Genomic DNA, 16,838 nt, shown 5'->3' on the forward strand with positions numbered 1-16,838 from the left:
TATTTGTGCATGTGTGCACCTCACCTATTGAACATATCTTCCTCTGTTCTAGACCGCAAGGGAACCTGGAATGAGCGCAAGAGGAAAACATACGAGCGCATGAGTGTTGGGGAGATGTGCAGCTTCAACAACTTCCGCCCAGCTACACTCACCGTCACTAACTTCTTCAAGCAGGTGGGAGGCTTGGAGCCTGGGCTGTCTGGACTGATTCATAATATTACTGTCTTTTGGTTTTCACATCTGTAGGAGTGCAGTTAACGGGACCAGAGACTGGCAGGCAATTACCTGTTTGTGCTAGAGAATGTTCTCTTTCCTCATAAGAAGCTGTGATTCTTATTTCACTGTTTTCCCCACACACCATAAAATGATGGGAAATGAGTTGGAGGTGGGGTATAGTCACAGCCCAGGGCCCAGCAGGATTCTCTGCCTTTATTTGCAGGGCCCCTCCTTTTCTTACAACTGCAAGATTCTCAAGCACTTTCCACAAGAGTCTTCAGTGCCTGTTCAGAACTTGTACGCTCCAACAGATCTTCAGATTCTTGACAGAACTTTCAAGTGACTTGCAAATTATGGCTTTGAAAGTTAAGTTGTGTATACAATGAAGTATACATTCTGGCAGAGTCTTAAAATGAACCTGGGGAATATCGCAGGAGCCTTTCACGTCTACTTGTTTGGCAATGCCTTCTCTGTAGTGGTGCCCCAGTCATGAAATTCCCTGTCCCTAGAGGCTTATACTGTACTGCCTCTCTGTTAATGAGTTTCTGATGTAGGTTAAAATCCAATTCAGGGCATCAGGTGAATTGTTTTATTTCAGTCTTGTCTTGTACTTTACTGCTCAAACAATCATTTGTAATGTTTTAAGATTGGATTTTATCCTATGTATGCTTTTATGTGTTTCCTTGTATTGTGTTTTTAGACTTATTGGAAATAGTCCTAGCAGTGCAATGCAATGGACAGTCTATACATAGGGTTAATGAGTTGTTGTTGTTTAGTCGTTTAGTCGTGTCCGACTCTTCGTGACCCCATGGACCAGAGCACGCCAGGCACTCCGGTCTTGCACTGCCTCCCGCAGTTTGGTCAAACTCATGTTCGTAGCTTCGAGAACACTGTCCAACCATCTTGTCCTCTGTCGTCCCCTTCTCCTAGTGCCCTCAATCTTTCCCAACATCAGGGTCTTTTCCAAGGATTCTTCTCTTCTCGTGAGGTGGCCAAAGTATTGGAGCCTCAGCTTCACGATCTGTCCTTCCAGGGAGCGCTCGGGGCTGATTTCCTTAAGAATGGATAGGTTTGATCTTCTAGCAGTCCATGGGACTCTCAAGAGTCTCCTCCAGCACCATAATTCAAAAGCATCAATTCTTCGGTGATCAGCCTTCTTTATGGTCCAGCTCTCACTTCCATACATCACTACTGGGAAAACCATAGCTTTAACTATACGGACCTTTGTCGGCAAGGTGATGTCTCTGCTTTTTAAGATGCTGTCTAGGTTTGTCATTGCTTTTCTCCCAAGAAGCAGGCGCATTTTAATTTCGTGACTGCTGTCACCATCTGGGTTAATGAGTAAATTGGAACAAATATTGCTAGAGCAGTGCCACATCCACTGAGGAACTCATAGGGGTCTTAATGCCACTGTCTTGGTGGATGTTACTCTCCTGTTCTGGTTCAACTCTCCCCTTCTCTTTTCCTCCGTCCCCTGCCTCCCCCCCAAACAAAACCTCTAGGAAGGTGATCGCCTCAGTGATGAGGACCTATACAAGTTCCTGGCAGACATGAGGCGGCCATCATCTGTCCTAAGAAGGCTCCGACCTGTCACAGGTAAGGTGGGTGCCTGTGAATCAGTCTGCGACAAGGCATTGCCTCTTGTTGAAAGCTCTGTGGAGTGGGACATTCTGGAGCCTGGTGTTGATTGTGGTAGCCGTGTAGTCTGTTGTGACAAAAGCAATAAAACTCTTTGGAGCGTAAAGTTATATCACTGCATGTGGTGTTGGCCAGAGCCCACTTTTGCCAAGAGGAGAAAAAGTGTGTTTGTGTTCAGTTCCCCCCCCCCCCCAAGTGAGGCAGAAAGGTCAGTCATTACAAGAAATAGCTGTAGGTGTTTCAGAATCCAGTCAAATGAGAGTAAGAGCAAATCAGCAAAGTGTATTATTATTTTGAAAGTTTTTAAACCATCCTTCGTCAGGCAGCCCTGTTTAGGGAAGTTTTTAATGTTTGATATTTTACTGTGTGTTTAATACCCTGTTGGAAGCCATCCAGAGTGGCTGGGGAAACCCAGCCAGATGGGCAGGAATTATTATTATTACTATTGTAAGGGGGCGGAGTTACAGAGAACAGCCCCCCATCATAAAGTCCAGCTCCTCAACCAGTCAGAGCTCCAGCAGCGGGTCCAGTGAAGGGCAGGAGGAAGTGAGCAGGTCGGTACAGGGCTCTGGCAGCATCCAAGAGCCGCGATTGCAGCCTAGAGCTCCTATACAGGAAATGGCCAGCGGCGGAGCATCGGACAGGTGCCCTTTCCCCCCAACGCCTGATTTGAGGTGTGCCAGCTCCCGTAGGAGCAAGGGGCAGTGCTTTGGGGTGCCCAAACTACTTTGCTGGGCGCATAGCCGGAAAGCGCCATTGCGAGATTCTGATGAGGACTGAACAGCCATGTTTCTCTGATCTCTTGCACTGTAAATAAGTATGCACCAATAAAAGTCTTAAAGACACGGCGGTGTGGAGCGTCGTCACTCAAGGGTAGCCACCAGCATCCCTGACAATTGTTATGATTAATTCTCTGTTTGAGGTAAAGGAGGCCTCTCTATAGTTTCTGTTGTCCGTTTCCATTCCTTGTGCAATCTGTGTGTGTGCTCATGTACCATATATAAAATCTTCTGGGTCATATAATAGAGATCAGGGAACTCAAGCACCCTAGAACTCTCCAGCGCTCTACCACACATTCTCAGTCTCAGAGGTATGTCAGTTTTGTCATGTTGGGTTCTGTATGCAAACTCTCCTTACACCCCCACCCCCACACCCCCTCTTGTTTCTGCCTCACAGCCCAGCTCAAGATCGACATTTCTCCTGTGCCAGAGAACCCCCATTACTGCCTGTCGCCAGAACTTCTGCATGTGCTTCCCTATCCTGACCTCCGAGTCCGGCCCACCAAGGAGATACTGGAGTTTCCAGTCAAGGAAGTCTACACACCGCACACAACGTACAGGTAGGTTTAAGGCAGCTTTGCTGGCTAGCGGGTGCAAATGCAGCTCTGTTTTGTGGGGTGTGGGGTGCTTAGACTCCATGCTTTTCAGCTCTGATCTTTTCAACCTTGTGATACTGAATTCCTCTGTATTCTGAGTTGGCAGAAACAAATGCTACGCTCGGGGCTTCCACTCATTATCCTATCCCTCTGGGGATAATGTGTGTTGACTCCTTAAAACTGTGTGCTCAGGAACAAAGGGATGGGTTTTCATTCTGAAAATAAGTTTCTCCTTGGTTGATCTCGCAGTTCTCAGTACTAATTTTAAGTGAAACTGTGACCAGCTGCCAGCTTCCTCCCATCGCCTGTCTGGCTGCAGGTTGCTATGTAGCAATATGTCCACAGGATTGCCAGGAGTCCGGCACAAAGATTCTGGCCTTAAGTGTTCAGCTGCCACTGTCATCATACTGAATAATGACCCAGATCTTTTTCGGCGCGACAATAGATAAAACTGTAGTCCTTTGGCAGCAACTGTTGCTGCTTCCTTCCGGTGTCTGATCTGGTGAAGCACTAATACTATTGTACTCTCATTCCTGGTAAGCCCTGGCAGCCAAGGCAGTATTGCAGCACAGAATGCCCATCCGCACCGAAAAGGAGATGTTCAGTGTGTACACATAATGTGCTTTGTATAATGAGAGCAATCTCTGATGCAGCAGTCAGTAGCCTTGGGTAAGGCCATGTAGCTTTCAGAAAGGTTGCTTGTTTTGCTGATAATGCGACTTTTCTAAAGATCCCTGGGAGGACTCGCAGTTCCTCACTTGAGAAGGTGAGGACCTACGTATTTAGATTAGATCCGGCAGGTGTCGGGAGAGTTCTCGTCGTGAGGCTGGATGATTCTTCTAGCCTGCTGCTGATCTGACCACCCTGTGGCTGCTGTGACATCATCAGCCATGTTTCAGAACAGGTGCAGGTAGTTGCCATGAATGTTGCCATGGTGTCTCTGTCCAGGTCCCCCACATTCAGCTTCACAACTTTGTGGTTCTTCATCTGCAAACAAGGACAAGTAAGGCGGCATTAAGCAAGCGGATCGCAAAGATCAAACCTCCGTTCCCTCAGGTGGACTTGCTTATTTGTGGGCCCGGAGGCTTGGGCTCTTAGGGTATGTCCTCGTCTTTGCTTTCTTAGCAAGTTAGAGGCAGGTGTGTTGCACTTCATGTCTTGGGGATCAGACTTGTTTCTTCCCTCCTCTGGTCCTTCCTATGAGTATTACTACAGTGATACCTCTACTTACAAATAACTTTACTTATGAATTTTTCTACTTACAAATGGAGCTCCTTCTGCCATCCTGGATGCGGTTTAGATAGGATTTTTTCTACTTACGAATTTTTAGATAGGGTTGCTTCGACTTACAATTTTTTTCTCCCAATGCATTCCTATGGGATTCGACTTACAATTTTTTCGACTTACAAATGTGCGTTCGGAACGCATTAAATTCGTAAGTAGAGGTACCACTGTATAGGTTTTTTTTAAAAAAGAAGGGTAAAGGACCCCTGGACGGTTAAGTCCAGTCAAAAACGACTATGGGGTTGCAGCGCTCATCTCACTTTCAGGCCGAGGGAGGCGGTATTTGTCCGCAGACAGCTTTCCAGGTCGTGTGGCCAGGATGACTAAACCGCTTCTGGTGCAATGGAACACCATGACGGAAACCAGAACGCACGGAAATGACATTTACCTTCCCGCTGCAGTGGTACCTATTTATCTACTTGCACTGGCATGCTTTTGAACTGCTAGGTTGGCAGGAGCTGAGACAGAGCAACGGGAGCTCACTCCATTGCAGGGATTCGAACCATTGACCTTCCGATCAGCAAGCCCAAGAGGCTCAGTGGTTTAGACCACAGCACCACCCGTGTCCCCATTACTATAGTAAGGGTGCTGATGCCTGAGGTCTTGGCATGAGTGCCCTGCATCAGAAAGACTCTTACCATAACTAGCAAATGGCAGCAGCGTTGAGCCAGGAGCTGCCCTTATCACAGCAACACACTAACTTGATCTCTGTTTAAGAAACGTCCCCAAGAAGCACCGCTTGCCTTGCTAGTCTTTGGATCCAGAGCAGCTGTTCTGTCTGCCGAGCCAGTTGCTGCTGCTGCTGTTGAGTAGCTCTCAGCAGGGACCAGATGGTGAGATTCTGCTGTTGCATGTGTGCCTGAGGGGAGAGGATATCAGTTAACGGAGAGGTGGGGGTTCTTTTATCCATTGCCAGCAGTTTCCGATGTTTTAGACCCCTTAATCTCAGTCTGCAACCCTGGGGGATTCCTCATCTCAGTTTACATCCCTGGGGGCTCCTGTACCCTGACTTCATTCACTGCCCATTCTGGGCCATCTATTCATACAGTTGCCAGTCCTTCTCTCTGCCCCTTCCCCTCACAACCCGTGCAGAATATGATCCCTCTTCAGCAGGACTGTGCCATAGGGATGTTTTCTGGTTGTAATACAGTCACAATTTCAGTCTAGTACTTTGCTTGGCCCCAAAAGTCAACCCTGGAGAGCTGTTGCAACCATAACCAATGCTTTCTGCAAGGGGTAGGTAACATGCTCACTTTACTAGCAGTGCTAATAGTGTGGTGCTCTTATGACAAGTTGATATCAAGAGCCAGGAGGAGGCTGCTGCTGCTGCTGCTGCTTACATGCAGGTTTCCCTCCATAACTTAACAATACTTAACAATAATTTATTATTTATACCCTGCCCATCTGGCTGTGTTTCCCCCACCACTCTGGGCAGCTCCCAACAGAATATTACAAACAATAAAACATCAAACATTAAAAACTTCCCTAAACAGGGCTGCCTTCAGATGTCTTCTAAAAGTCAGATAGTTGTTTATTTCCTTGAAATCTGACCGGAGGGCGTTCCACAGGGAGGGTGTCACTACCAAGAAGGCCCTCTGCCTGGTTCCCTGTAACCTCACTTCTCGCAGTGAGGGAACCACCATAAGGCCCTCGGAGCTGGACCTCAGTGTCTGGGCTGAACGATGGGGGTGGAGACGCTCCTTTAGGTATACTGGGCTGAGGCCATTTAGGGCTTGAAAGGTCAGCACCAATGCTTTGAATTGTGCTTGGAAACGCAGTGGGGGCCAATGTAGGTCTTTCAGAACCAGTGTTATATGGTCTTGGTGGCCACTCCCAGTCACCAGTCCAGCTGCGGCATTCTGGATTAATTGTAGTTTTCGGGTCACCGTCAAAGGTAGTCCCATGTATAGCGCATTGCAGTAGTCCAAGCGGGAGATAGCCAGAGCATGCACCAGTCTGGTGAGACAGTCCATAGGCAGGTAGGGTCTTAGCCTGTGTACCAGATGGAGCTGGTAGACAGCTGCCCTGGACACAGAATTGACCTGCGCCTCCATGGGCAGCTGTGAGTCCAAAATGACTCCCAGGCTGCCTACCTGTTCCTTCAGGGGCCCAGTTGCCCCATTCAGGACCAGGGAGTCCTCCACACCTGCCTGGCCCCTATCTCCCCAAAGCAGCACTAGGCAGTAAATAACTGCCTAGTCTTATTTATGCACTGAGCTCGGAGAGCCCTAATCCTTACCCTCTCTCCCTCTCCACGCACACACCCCCTCCCTGCTGTTCATGCTGTTAAAGCAGACGGTACCTTAAAAGAGATTTGGATAAGCTGAAAATAAGCTTATGAGTTTAAAACAGGTTGGGATCTGGCTTGATATTTCAGAGCAATGAGATGCTGCCACTGAGCTTTTGAGCATCTGTGTGTTGCTTTTGAGAGAGCTGGAATGTTACGCTGTGCTTGGTTTGAAGCTTTCCTAGCTCAGGCCTGGATGCAAGCTTTGGGGCCCCATCAAGCCTGGCTCAAAGAAGAGGATAGGGTTACAAGGCTCCCAAATTCTTATCTGGCTTTGAATAACACAAATTCCCAACTTAACTCCTTCTCACCCAGCCAGCCCTCAAAACGACAGCTTCGTGGAGCCCACAGGGGTTCTGTCAGGGCTTCATCTGGCCATGGGAATTATTATTGTAGAATCACAGAATTGTAGAGTTGGAAGGGGCCCTGAGAATCATCTAATCCGGCCCTCGACAATGCAGAAATCACAATTATATTGGCTCAGCTGCAAATAACAGCTTTTGCACGGCACAAAGAGGTTCCAGTTGGGCTTCTCCTGATCATCTAATGCTGTCAAAGGCTTAGAAGGTTCCATGATCTCTGGCTGCCTTTGATAGCAGTGCAAATGTTAGGCAGCGACCACTGGGGCTTCTGCTGTCCAAAGTGTTTGCAGGCATGCAACCTCCTAGGATCTGTAAATGGTGGTGAGGAAGTCCCCACATCTACTGGGCCATTTGGAGTAAGACAGTCCCCATCACCGCCAGTTTCCTACAAGGGTGCAGCCTCTTTATCTTCCCCCTTTGTTCTCCCTGTGGCTGCTTGAGTAAGCTGAACCATCCTCCTCGGCAAGTTCCCTGTGGCTGCTGGCTGACTAGCTAGAAGCCTCTGGTGGGGCTGTGGTTTCACTACCAGTTGGATGCCTCCTCCTGTGAAGAAGGCCCATTCATTGATTGCACCGCCCATGAATGGAAGAGCTAGAGGGGCGAGGGGCAAGATTGTCTATATATGAGTGCATGTCCATTGACCTATGCATGAGTTGGTTCATTACTGTATCTGTAAGTTTGAGTGTACAGTAGTAATCAGGGGGCTACATGGAGATGGCTTCTCATGCAGTACAGATTAGCTCAAAGTTCACTTGTCTAGGCACTCTTCAAGCTCCCTAGAGATTTTGGAGAGCAGAGTGGCAGAAACCTCAAGGGGCCTAGAGCAAGTGACTTAGGGGGCCACCGTACAGAGGAGAAGGTGGTGGAATACCTTCAAAGCGGAAAATTCCCATCCCTTATTTTGGAGACCTTGCTCTTCCACTATAGCCAGCATCCCTTCAAGCGCCTTCACTTGTCGCACTAGGTCCTGCTGGCCCGCAAGCATCTTCTGCAACGCTTCCTTGTTGCTGTGAGCCTGCTGCCGCCTTGCCAGGCTCTCATCCTATCAAAGAAAGAGCAGGAGTGGTAGATGAGGAAGACTGACCAAAGGGGGGCTCTGATGAAGTTGGGGCCCTGGGGGTGTGGACTAGGTAGGAAAACTTAACATTGTATGGTTGGAAGATTACAAGATTGAATATGGAGCTGTAGGTGTAAGTCCCTGCTTAGGTTTCATTATTCATTTGTTTTTGTTTAAGTGTAAAATGCTTATCACACAGAATATCCGAACTGTGGACAAGAGCATATACCGCAATGGCCCAAATATAAGCCGCACCTTTAAAATTGGAGGGGGGGGGGGAATTAAAAAATGCCTGAATATAAGCCGCTCCATTTCTCACTGTTCCTGGCTGCATACTGGGGGGTGGGGGTGGAGAGCCGCGTTGCGTTGCTGGCGACCTTTCCACTTCCTCGCTGTCTCCCTTCCAGGCCTTGGGGGAGAGGATGGGGGACTACGTGTGGGGTGGGCACCACTTTGCCACACCCCTGGCGCTGTTTGCCCACACTCCTGGCTGCATACCATAAGTCGCACTTTAACTTTTCACAGTCGGAATTTGGGGGGAAAGGTGAGGCTTATATTCAAGCCAATATGGTAATATAAAAACCAGTCAGTAAGCAAAATTACAGTGCACAATAAAAATCCTCATTTTTTGGTCATATCAGCTGCAAACTGAAAGCAACAGTTCAGCTGGGAGGTTTTTTAAAAAGGAAACGTTTTCAACAGGCATCTGAAGCAAAGGATCATAGATGCCTGTCTAATCAGCAAGGGGGGGGGGCAGCATTTCATAAAGCTGGTCAAGGCCCTGTTGTCCCACCAACAAAATATGGCTACCGCTTTGCTCTAGTGCAATGCCTTTTAACCTGGGCTGTCTTCCCTCCTTCCCCTGCCCTTATAAATTAAACACAGTTACCTCCAGCCCCTCAACAATCTCTCCAATCTCTTTCTGCTTCTGCTGGGCTCTTTGGGTCTGACGACGCAGCACCTCCAGGCCCTGCTCGTAGAAGTCGGAGCTGCGTCTGATCTTGTCAAGCTTCCGTGTGGTGGAGTCGTAGAAGTCACTCAGCGTGCTGCCGAACTGCAGCACCCCGTAGAAAAGAATGTTTACCTCCTGCGGAGCCACGGGCTGCTGAGGGCCTGTGAGGATAGGGGCAAGCATGGCTGCACAAGGCAGCAAGATACTCAGGAATAGGAAAGTCAGCATTGCTGTGACTTGGCCAATGGAAAAACCGAAGGGAGTAAGCCTGTCACTTTATATGCAGAAGCGAGGGAGGGGTCCGGTGGGGAAAGAGACGACTGAGCTGGACTGAGCAACCCACTCCAGCATTTAATGAGCCAGCAGTATTTTCATCCTGGGCTCTCATCCCACACTTAGCATGGGCACAGAACATCTGACCTAGGGCAACAGAGTTGCACAATGCTGGCAGATGGCAGCTTATTGCAGAGGTGCAGAGGCACCTAAAGGCTGACTTTGGATTCTGGCACCTCTGAAGGGTTGCAAGGGCTATGCAGGGGTTGCGGGAAGGGGAAGGTGGCGTGTCTGTCCAAATGCTGGCTGTGTTTATCCTGGCTGGGCTGTGGGATGGAGCAACGGTGATGTAATCTGCCTCTTGGAGAGGGTGGCGTGAAGGGCTGGCGTGATGCAAAGACTTGAGGCTCCAAAGGTCTCCTGCTCTTTTACCTTCATGCCGCACCTCTTGCCATTTCTGTGTTCTCATCCCCCACTCCATGCAAACACTTTCCCTCTGCACGATGGCAGGATCCTATGTTCTCATTGCAAACTCGGTCTCGGAATGTGGACCATTGTGCAGCCAAAAGGGCACCGCTCGTGCACAAAAGGGAGACAAGTTGCAGAAATGCAAAAATAATTAGGAGGAGAAAGGACCCAAGACAGCTCGGTGAGGACTGAGCATGCTCTGTGCATATGCAACTCTGACCAACTGCGGGTGGGGAATGGGAGACCAGAGGGGCAGGAAATGGAGTAGGAGCTCTTGGTGGGCTGAAACTCTGAACACAAGCGCACCAGGCTAAGTTTTGTTGGAGGTTTAACATATTTTAAGTTATTTGCAGAGCCTGTGACAATCCCTAGTAAGGTGTTCCGTAGTCTTTGAGTGCAGCTGATTCCCAGCAGGTATATATACACATATTTCTTTTGCAGATAAGGAAGAGGTATTCTGGCAATGGCATCAGTTATGGATCTCTCTGCCATGTACACATTTGCTGCCGCTCTCACTCAGAACTGTAAAGATTCCCCTTCTCTTGCAGGAACCTGCTGTATGTTTATCCCCAAAGCCTGAACTTCAGCAGTCGTCAAGGTTCAGTGCGGAACATCGCGGTGAAGCTCCAGTTCATGGCTGGAGAGGACCCTGGTCAAGCCATGCCAGTGAGTGAGACAAACTCCCTGTGGCTTCCTTACAACTTTTACAGCTCCACTGGCCTTCTGGAGCAAAGAGCTAGGTTATGCTGTGAGGGAGCAAGGGAGCATCTCGATATATGAAAGGAAAACGTAGAGCGCAATATGCCATTTTGCCCAAAAGTTTAGTCCCTCTCTGTATTTTGAATTCTCCCATTTCTCGTAATTATACATACAGTGGTGCCTTGACTTACGAAGGCAATCCGTTCCGCGGCGCTCTTCGTAAGTCGAAACCTTCGGTTGTCGAAGCGTCTGTTGTGTGCATGCGCGAAGCACGATTTTGCACTTTGCGCAGACGTAGACCGCGCGTGCGGCGAAAAGACTTCCGGGTTTGCCAGCTTCGTCAGTCCAAACCTTCGGAAGTCAAGGCATTTGGAAGCCGAGGTACCACTGTAGTTTGGAGGGAACAGTTTTGCTAAGCAGATTCACAGTTCCTACTCTTGTGAGGCCCTCAGGTCAAGATCCTAGTCCTCATCTATGGGAAAATATAGCTACATCTGTGGCAGATCTAAGCCTCCAGGGGTGGTGCTTTCATGCTAAGTGTGGGCATCTGGTGACCTTCCATGCTGAATTCTAGCCAATGACCGAAGTAACTCCTTCTGTAGCCTCCCTGGTTCGGGTTGCAGATGCTGCTGTTGCCACCACCCCTTTTAGTTTTCTCAGTGGGGTTAAGGAGAGGGCAGTGGTGTTGGTAAGAGTCTCTAGCCAATGTGGAAAAGCGTTGAGACATACTGTGTGTGTGTGTGTGTGCAAACATTAAAAATTGCACAGCCTTTCCAGGTGCCCCTTTGACCGTCAGGTCCTCAGGCTCCCTCCCTGTGGTCTGCTGGACTTCAGCCTCCCTGTCTCTGACTAAGTTTATTTCTGCCTTTCCTAACAACCCCAGGTCATCTTTGGGAAATCAAGTTGCAGTGACTTTGCAAAAGAAGCTTACACAGCTGTTGTATACCATAACAAGTGAGTCCTAAGTAACTACGGAGGTGGGACAGGATAACTGTTGCAAATGAGGCAGGGAGGGGAGAGTTGCAGCTGCGTATCGGATCAAGAGGCCCAGCTGCCTGGATAAGGAACCAGCAGTCTCCCAAGCTAACTGCTTCGTAAAAATAAGCATTGTTCTCCTGCGCAATCTTTTTCCTGGCAGTTTTCTTTCCTGAGGAAATTAGAAATTGTCTGATGCGTTCAAGAGCAGTTGATCCCCTGTGGTTGGGTGGGGCTCTGGCTTAGCCAATGCTGGCTCTTGGTGGACCACTGTGACACCCCCTCATGTATCCTGCAGGTCCCCTGAGTTTTACGAGGAGTTCAAGCTAAAGATCCCAGCCAACCTGACGGACAACCACCACCTGCTTTTTACCTTTTACCATATCAGCTGTCAGCAGAAACAAAATACGCCTCTGGAGACCCCAGTTGGCTACACAGTGAGTGCTTTCAGAACCCACGGCGTTTCGTAGCTCAGAAGCCGAGCTCATGTGCAGAAGCTCAGGCGCCACTACCAAGAAGGCCCTCTGCCTGGTTTCCTGTAATCTCACTTATCGCAAGGAGGGAACTGCCAGAAGGCCCTCAGACTGGTCTTTCAGGACTGGTGTTATGTGGTCTTGGCGGCCACTCCCAGTCACCAGTCTAGCTGCCGCATTCCTTATTACTTGTAGTTTCCAGGTCACCTTCAAAGGTAGCCCCACACTGAGTGCATTGCAGTAGTCCAAGCAGGAGATAACTAGAGCATGCGCCACTCCGGCGAGACAGTCCGCAGGCAAGTGGACAGGTGCGCTGGACACAGAGAGTGCCCTTCCATCTCCTGTCCTTCCATCCACCTTGAGTACCGAAGATTTACAAGGTGGGGTACAATAACAAATCTTCCTTCTCAGTGGGCAGTATTTGATTTGCTGCTGTCCCCTGCTGTTTGTGGGCAGGGAGGGGCAGGTGAAGGACTGACAAGGGAAGACCTGTCATCCTGCTAGGACTCACCCAGGCCTTGTCTCTCTTTCTGTAGTGGATCCCCCTCATGCAACATGGCCGGCTGAGGACAGGACAGTTTTGCCTTCCTGTGTCTGTTGACAAGCCGCCTCCCAGCTACTCTGTACTCACCCCTGATGTAAGTAAGCGGCTGTTGTAAGTAGCCTGGGGAAAGGAAAGTCCCTTGAAGGGCTACTCCTTGCTTATGCTGAAATGGGGAATGTTCTCTTCTTCTTTTTCCTTGCTGTCTCTCATCTCCAGCTTTCCTTCTTCTCTCGGTCCTTTGCACACACCCTTTAGCGGGATTATATTTTATCCCCGTTGCTTCTTTGTAGGTGCAGCTGCCTGGCATGAAGTGGGTGGATAATCACAAGGGGGTCTTCAATGTGGAGGTGCTGGCTGTGTCTTCTGTCCATACTCAGGTGAGAGGAGGCGGTGAGGTTTTCGTGTTGCAAGGAATGGAATGTAGAGCCAAGTAGAAGCAAGACTCAGTTGAGCCATGTTCTTGCATGCTAGCTGGGATTTTTGCTCCTGCATCAACTGCCCTGTCTCTAAGCCTTGAACTGAATTAAAGCCTGATGCTAGCTCATTTTCTAGCATGTGGAAACTGCTTGTGGAAAGCTGTTTGCAACGTTTTTTAGAAGCCCCAAAACGGTTGCCTTGTTTTGGAAAAATCAAGGAGCATCTCACAGAGAAAAATGGGGTTTTCTTGGTTACTTCATCAAAACAATCCATGTTGGGAGAACATACACCTGAGCCATTTACCTCTCTGAGGTTTAGGATCCTGAGCTGTACTGAACATCAGTTTGGTTCAACTTGGCAAGCCTTAATCTTCCAAAGAGAAATTATCAAAGACATACAAAGGAATCTTGAGATAGCACATATCTGCTCTTCCCTTGATGTTGAAATGAATAAAGGACACTCCACATTTAAGAGATGCTTGGAGCTCTGAGTTACACCATAGTTTTCTTATCCTTTATCCTGGCAGGACCCATTTCTGGACAAGTTCTTCACCTTGATCCATGTGCTGGAAGAATACACTTTCCCCTTCCGCCTAAAAGACGTAATCCTCACAGAAAACAACATGGAGTCTGAGCTGAAATCGAGTGTGGGCAACTTGCGGGTGGCTAGCTTGGAGTCCCTGGTTGTCTTTAGCCACCAGATTCTCAACAAGCTCATCCAACTCATTGTGTACCCGCCTGTTATTGCAGGGCAGATTGGTGAGTGCTGTGCTTCTCCTCCTATTCCACTCCCTATCCCATGGTTACCATTGTCTGGGCCATATCGAGTTCTTTGCTTGAGCATCTGGGATGCTTCACAAAGAGTCTTCAAAACCTGAAATCGAAGCATTCTCTCATTTTGCACAGTCTTATGGTAAGAGACAGGGTTTTCCATACTGGCATCACTCACTCCAAGGATAGGGTAAGGGAAATAATGGGTTGTGATAGAATCCCAGCTTCATAACTCTGGAAGTAGAAGGATGTGTGTTAAAATGGGTCAGCTCGCAGGTTGGGAAGAATGAAAAAGAAATAGACATAAAAACAAGTCATAAATACAAGAGCGCACCATTCAGTTGGTTACATTTGGGTGGGGTTCCCCAGGAAAAAAGAGACTACTTTTGAACAATACTCCTTTCTTAATATACAGTGGTACCTCTAGATACATACCTGATCCATTCTGGGGTGCCATTCACACCCCAAAAAGTACGTCTAGAGTGGCGCTTCTGTGCATACGCGAAGTGCGCAGGACGCTTCTGCACATGCGCGAAGCTCACAAGACGCTTCTGTGCATGCGCGCATGGCAGAACCCAGAAGTAAGCACTTCCGGGTCCGCCGCATACTTAACCTGAAAGTACACAACCTGAAGCATATGTAACTAGAGGTATGACTGTAAAAGTGGCGGGCTGTTATGTTTGGGGCATTTCAGTATCACAGTTGTTTTAACCATTCATCTACTGACAGTTGCTTATTACTTTTCCATTTTCGTGATTGCCAGTGTTGCTGTCACCATTAAATTCACTTCTCTGAAAGATCTGCCTTTTCCTAAGGACAGTGTGTTTTGTTGTTTCCCCCTCACCCAAGTCCTCTGCCAAAAACTGAGAACTCATGGGAAGGAGAGAGGTCTTTTCGTTCAGGGTCAAGAACCCTTCCTGGTGCTTTCCCACCCCACCCCACATCATGATTTAAAGCAGGTGCTGGAAGCAGTGAGCAAGAAAGATTTATGATGTGCCTTTCTTCTCCTCCTTTAAAGTACAGCATGCAGCAATAAAGAAGACCAAAGTCCTATTTGTATCTGTATACTTCCTGCGCCTAATTCTAGCTACAGGTGCATCTTTCTATGTAAGGATTACTGAAGGAAAACATTATTTTTTGGAAACACATTCACTACATTTTTGGCACAAGGGCAACCTTCTTCCCAGGTTAAACATAGGGAAGTGTTTTCTTCTGGTTTTATGTTTTCTGCAGCCTGTGCATTTGTTGTTTGAGGAGCTAGAGATGGGAAGGAAGAACTACAAGTGGTAGACCTTGCAAACTGTGCAATAAAAAAGCCCTCATTTGCTCCCTTTTTTCCAAATTCATGCATGCCCTAACATGCTATGAATTCCCAAGATCAAGCAGCCTTTCAACCTTCTTGTTTGCTGAAAACCATCTAACCTTTGCTCGCCCTTTCTGTTTCAGTGTTTGGTGTTTTGAGTCACTTTTTGGTCATTAACACAAGTCCACACATCTCCCCATTTTCTCAGTGAACCTGGGCCGTGCTGCCTTTGAAGCCATTGCTGTGATGGTGAACCAGATCCACAAGAACCTTGACAGCAGCCAGGACCAGCATGGCCACAACCATCTGCTGGCCTCTTACATCTTCTATGTTTTCCGTCTGCCTGTGGCAGAGCCAGGCTTACCAGGTATAACATGGAGTGTTTAGTTCCATGTGTGTGTGGGGGGGGGGTAGGAGCAAGTGCCTGGCTGTCATTCATGTTGCCCTGGGTGCCATTTCCCCTGGTCTGCAACCCAGGCGCTCCAGAGTTCTGAGCGATGCCCAGCTCCTTGTGCTGATAGCAGTGCGTTTCTGTATCAAGGAAAACAGCGGCTTGCTTTGATTGGCACCCAGCGGACGCTGTGAGATGTTTGCAGTCTTGGAGCCGAGAGGCAAAAATGAGCAGCGCTCCTTCCTTCTCTGTCTACCATCTCCTTCCTTCCACTTACTCTCCTCCGTCCCCTCCTCCCATGAAATTAGTCAGCAGCTTGCCTGCCCCTAAGGGATAGATGGGCATGTTCAGGGAGGTGCCTAACTTGGCTCCGTGAGTTTCCTCCCAGGAAAGGTCATACGTGGGACAGATGGGACTTCTGAATAATTTAAGACCAATTGAAGCGGATGAGTCATAGCAGTAGACTAGTAGCTTTTAGGGACAGAGTGCATAGCCCCAAATGGAACTCGAGAAGCTCCGGCTAATGTGCTTAGTGGCTACTGGAAGCTAGTCCATTAGGGGTGCTGCCCTCATTCTTCCCCCACCCAACCCCCAGCTTACAACCAGCTGGCTCTCAGCTTCCTCCCCCTCCGTTTCAGTGCCTCCTTTGTAGCGCTCAATAGGGAGCAGGATGGAGACTTGCAGTTAGTTGGCTTCACCCATCACTGGCTCCAAAACACTTCAGTCTGGCTCCATCCATACTAGTTTCAAAGCACACCAGCTCCCCCCCCCCCGGTGTAATAGTCGCACCCCCCTTTTTCAGACCCTAAAATCAGGCTCCAGAGCATTCCCCGCATAATAGTCGCAGGGGTGTCAGTCGGACGTTTTGTTTTGCTCTGAAGTGTTTTGTTCTGCATAACAGCATTTTTTTTGCTTTTGTAAATGGAGTGGCTCTTGGCACAGCTGTTTCCCACCCTCTGGAACAGGCTTGCCTGCGGCACTTGCCTGTTGGCCGAGTCAGCCCTCAGCCCCCTGAGTATGAGGCCGTATTGCACGGAGAGCAAAGGCGGTGGCAACTGAGGAGGCCTGGCTTGAGAGCCAGTGATGGAGGAGAAATGCGACAGCAGCAAGGTCCTGCCAGGAGATGGGCGGCTGGGGCCTGTGGATGGGCCCAGTGCCCAGTAACTGCCTGAGCGGCAGAGGGGTGCATGCTTGAGACGGGGCCTGTGCAGCTGGCCTCCTGCTTCTCTGTATGGGGCTTGCAGAACAGAGACCTAAGCTAAGCTATGCGTTTACTGCATTTCACTGCATAATGGTCGCCACCACATAATACTTGCTACTTTCCTATGATCTAGAGGGGCTAGCGTTATAGATT

At 48.8% G+C, this 16,838-nt stretch overlaps 2 protein-coding genes across 5 annotated transcripts in view; one reads left to right on the forward strand and one right to left on the reverse strand.

Moving 5' to 3' along the window:
• DOCK6 (dedicator of cytokinesis 6) overlaps positions 1 to 16,838 on the forward strand; it is a 104,403-nt gene that overhangs the window by 33,539 nt on the left and 54,026 nt on the right. For all 3 annotated transcript variants that reach the window (XM_060268862.2, XM_060268859.2, XM_060268860.2), the window contains exons 12-21: positions 53 to 174; positions 1,719 to 1,812; positions 3,031 to 3,193; positions 10,461 to 10,578; positions 11,495 to 11,565; positions 11,885 to 12,023; positions 12,596 to 12,697; positions 12,894 to 12,980; positions 13,547 to 13,778; positions 15,302 to 15,460. In XM_060268862.2, the coding sequence (XP_060124845.2) occupies positions 53 to 174; positions 1,719 to 1,812; positions 3,031 to 3,193; positions 10,461 to 10,578; positions 11,495 to 11,565; positions 11,885 to 12,023; positions 12,596 to 12,697; positions 12,894 to 12,980; positions 13,547 to 13,778; positions 15,302 to 15,460 (1,287 nt within the window). The remainder of the gene's footprint in view (positions 1 to 52; positions 175 to 1,718; positions 1,813 to 3,030; positions 3,194 to 10,460; positions 10,579 to 11,494; positions 11,566 to 11,884; positions 12,024 to 12,595; positions 12,698 to 12,893; positions 12,981 to 13,546; positions 13,779 to 15,301; positions 15,461 to 16,838) is intronic.
• On the reverse strand, positions 3,188 to 9,514 carry ANGPTL8 (angiopoietin like 8). Of its 2 annotated transcripts, XM_060268864.2 has the most exons (4): positions 9,109 to 9,450; positions 8,034 to 8,204; positions 5,257 to 5,372; positions 3,188 to 4,216 (listed from the first exon to the last, which is right to left on the reverse strand). In XM_060268864.2, the coding sequence occupies exons 1-4, from the start codon at positions 9,397 to 9,399 to the stop codon at positions 4,213 to 4,215; spliced, it is 582 nt and encodes a 193-aa protein (XP_060124847.2). In that variant the 5' UTR covers positions 9,400 to 9,450; the 3' UTR covers positions 3,188 to 4,212. The 2 variants fall into 2 exon arrangements, with proteins under 2 accessions (XP_060124847.2, XP_060124846.2); XM_060268863.2 differs by lacking the exon at positions 3,188 to 4,216 and having other exon boundaries at positions 5,086 to 5,372; positions 9,109 to 9,514.

The sequence above is a fragment of the Zootoca vivipara genome, chromosome 15 (genome assembly GCF_965207765.1).
Source record: "Zootoca vivipara chromosome 15, rZooViv2.hap1.1, whole genome shotgun sequence".
Taxonomy (NCBI): Eukaryota; Metazoa; Chordata; class Lepidosauria; order Squamata; family Lacertidae; genus Zootoca; species Zootoca vivipara.

What these genes read in the sequence shown, in the direction of transcription:
- ANGPTL8 (XM_060268863.2), bottom strand. Translation starts at nt 9,399, where the DNA reads ATGCTGACTTTCCTATTCCTGAGTATCTTGCTGCCTTGTGCAGCCATG. An exon ending in AGATTGTTGAGGGGCTGGAG is followed by an intron (nt 8,205 to 9,108) that starts GTAACTGTGTTT and finishes TTTCTTTGATAG; the next exon opens with GATGAGAGCCTGGCAAGGCG. An exon ending in GGGAATTTTCCGCTTTGAAG is followed by an intron (nt 5,373 to 8,033) that starts GTATTCCACCAC and finishes CTCTCCCCTCAG; the next exon opens with GCACACATGCAACAGCAGAA.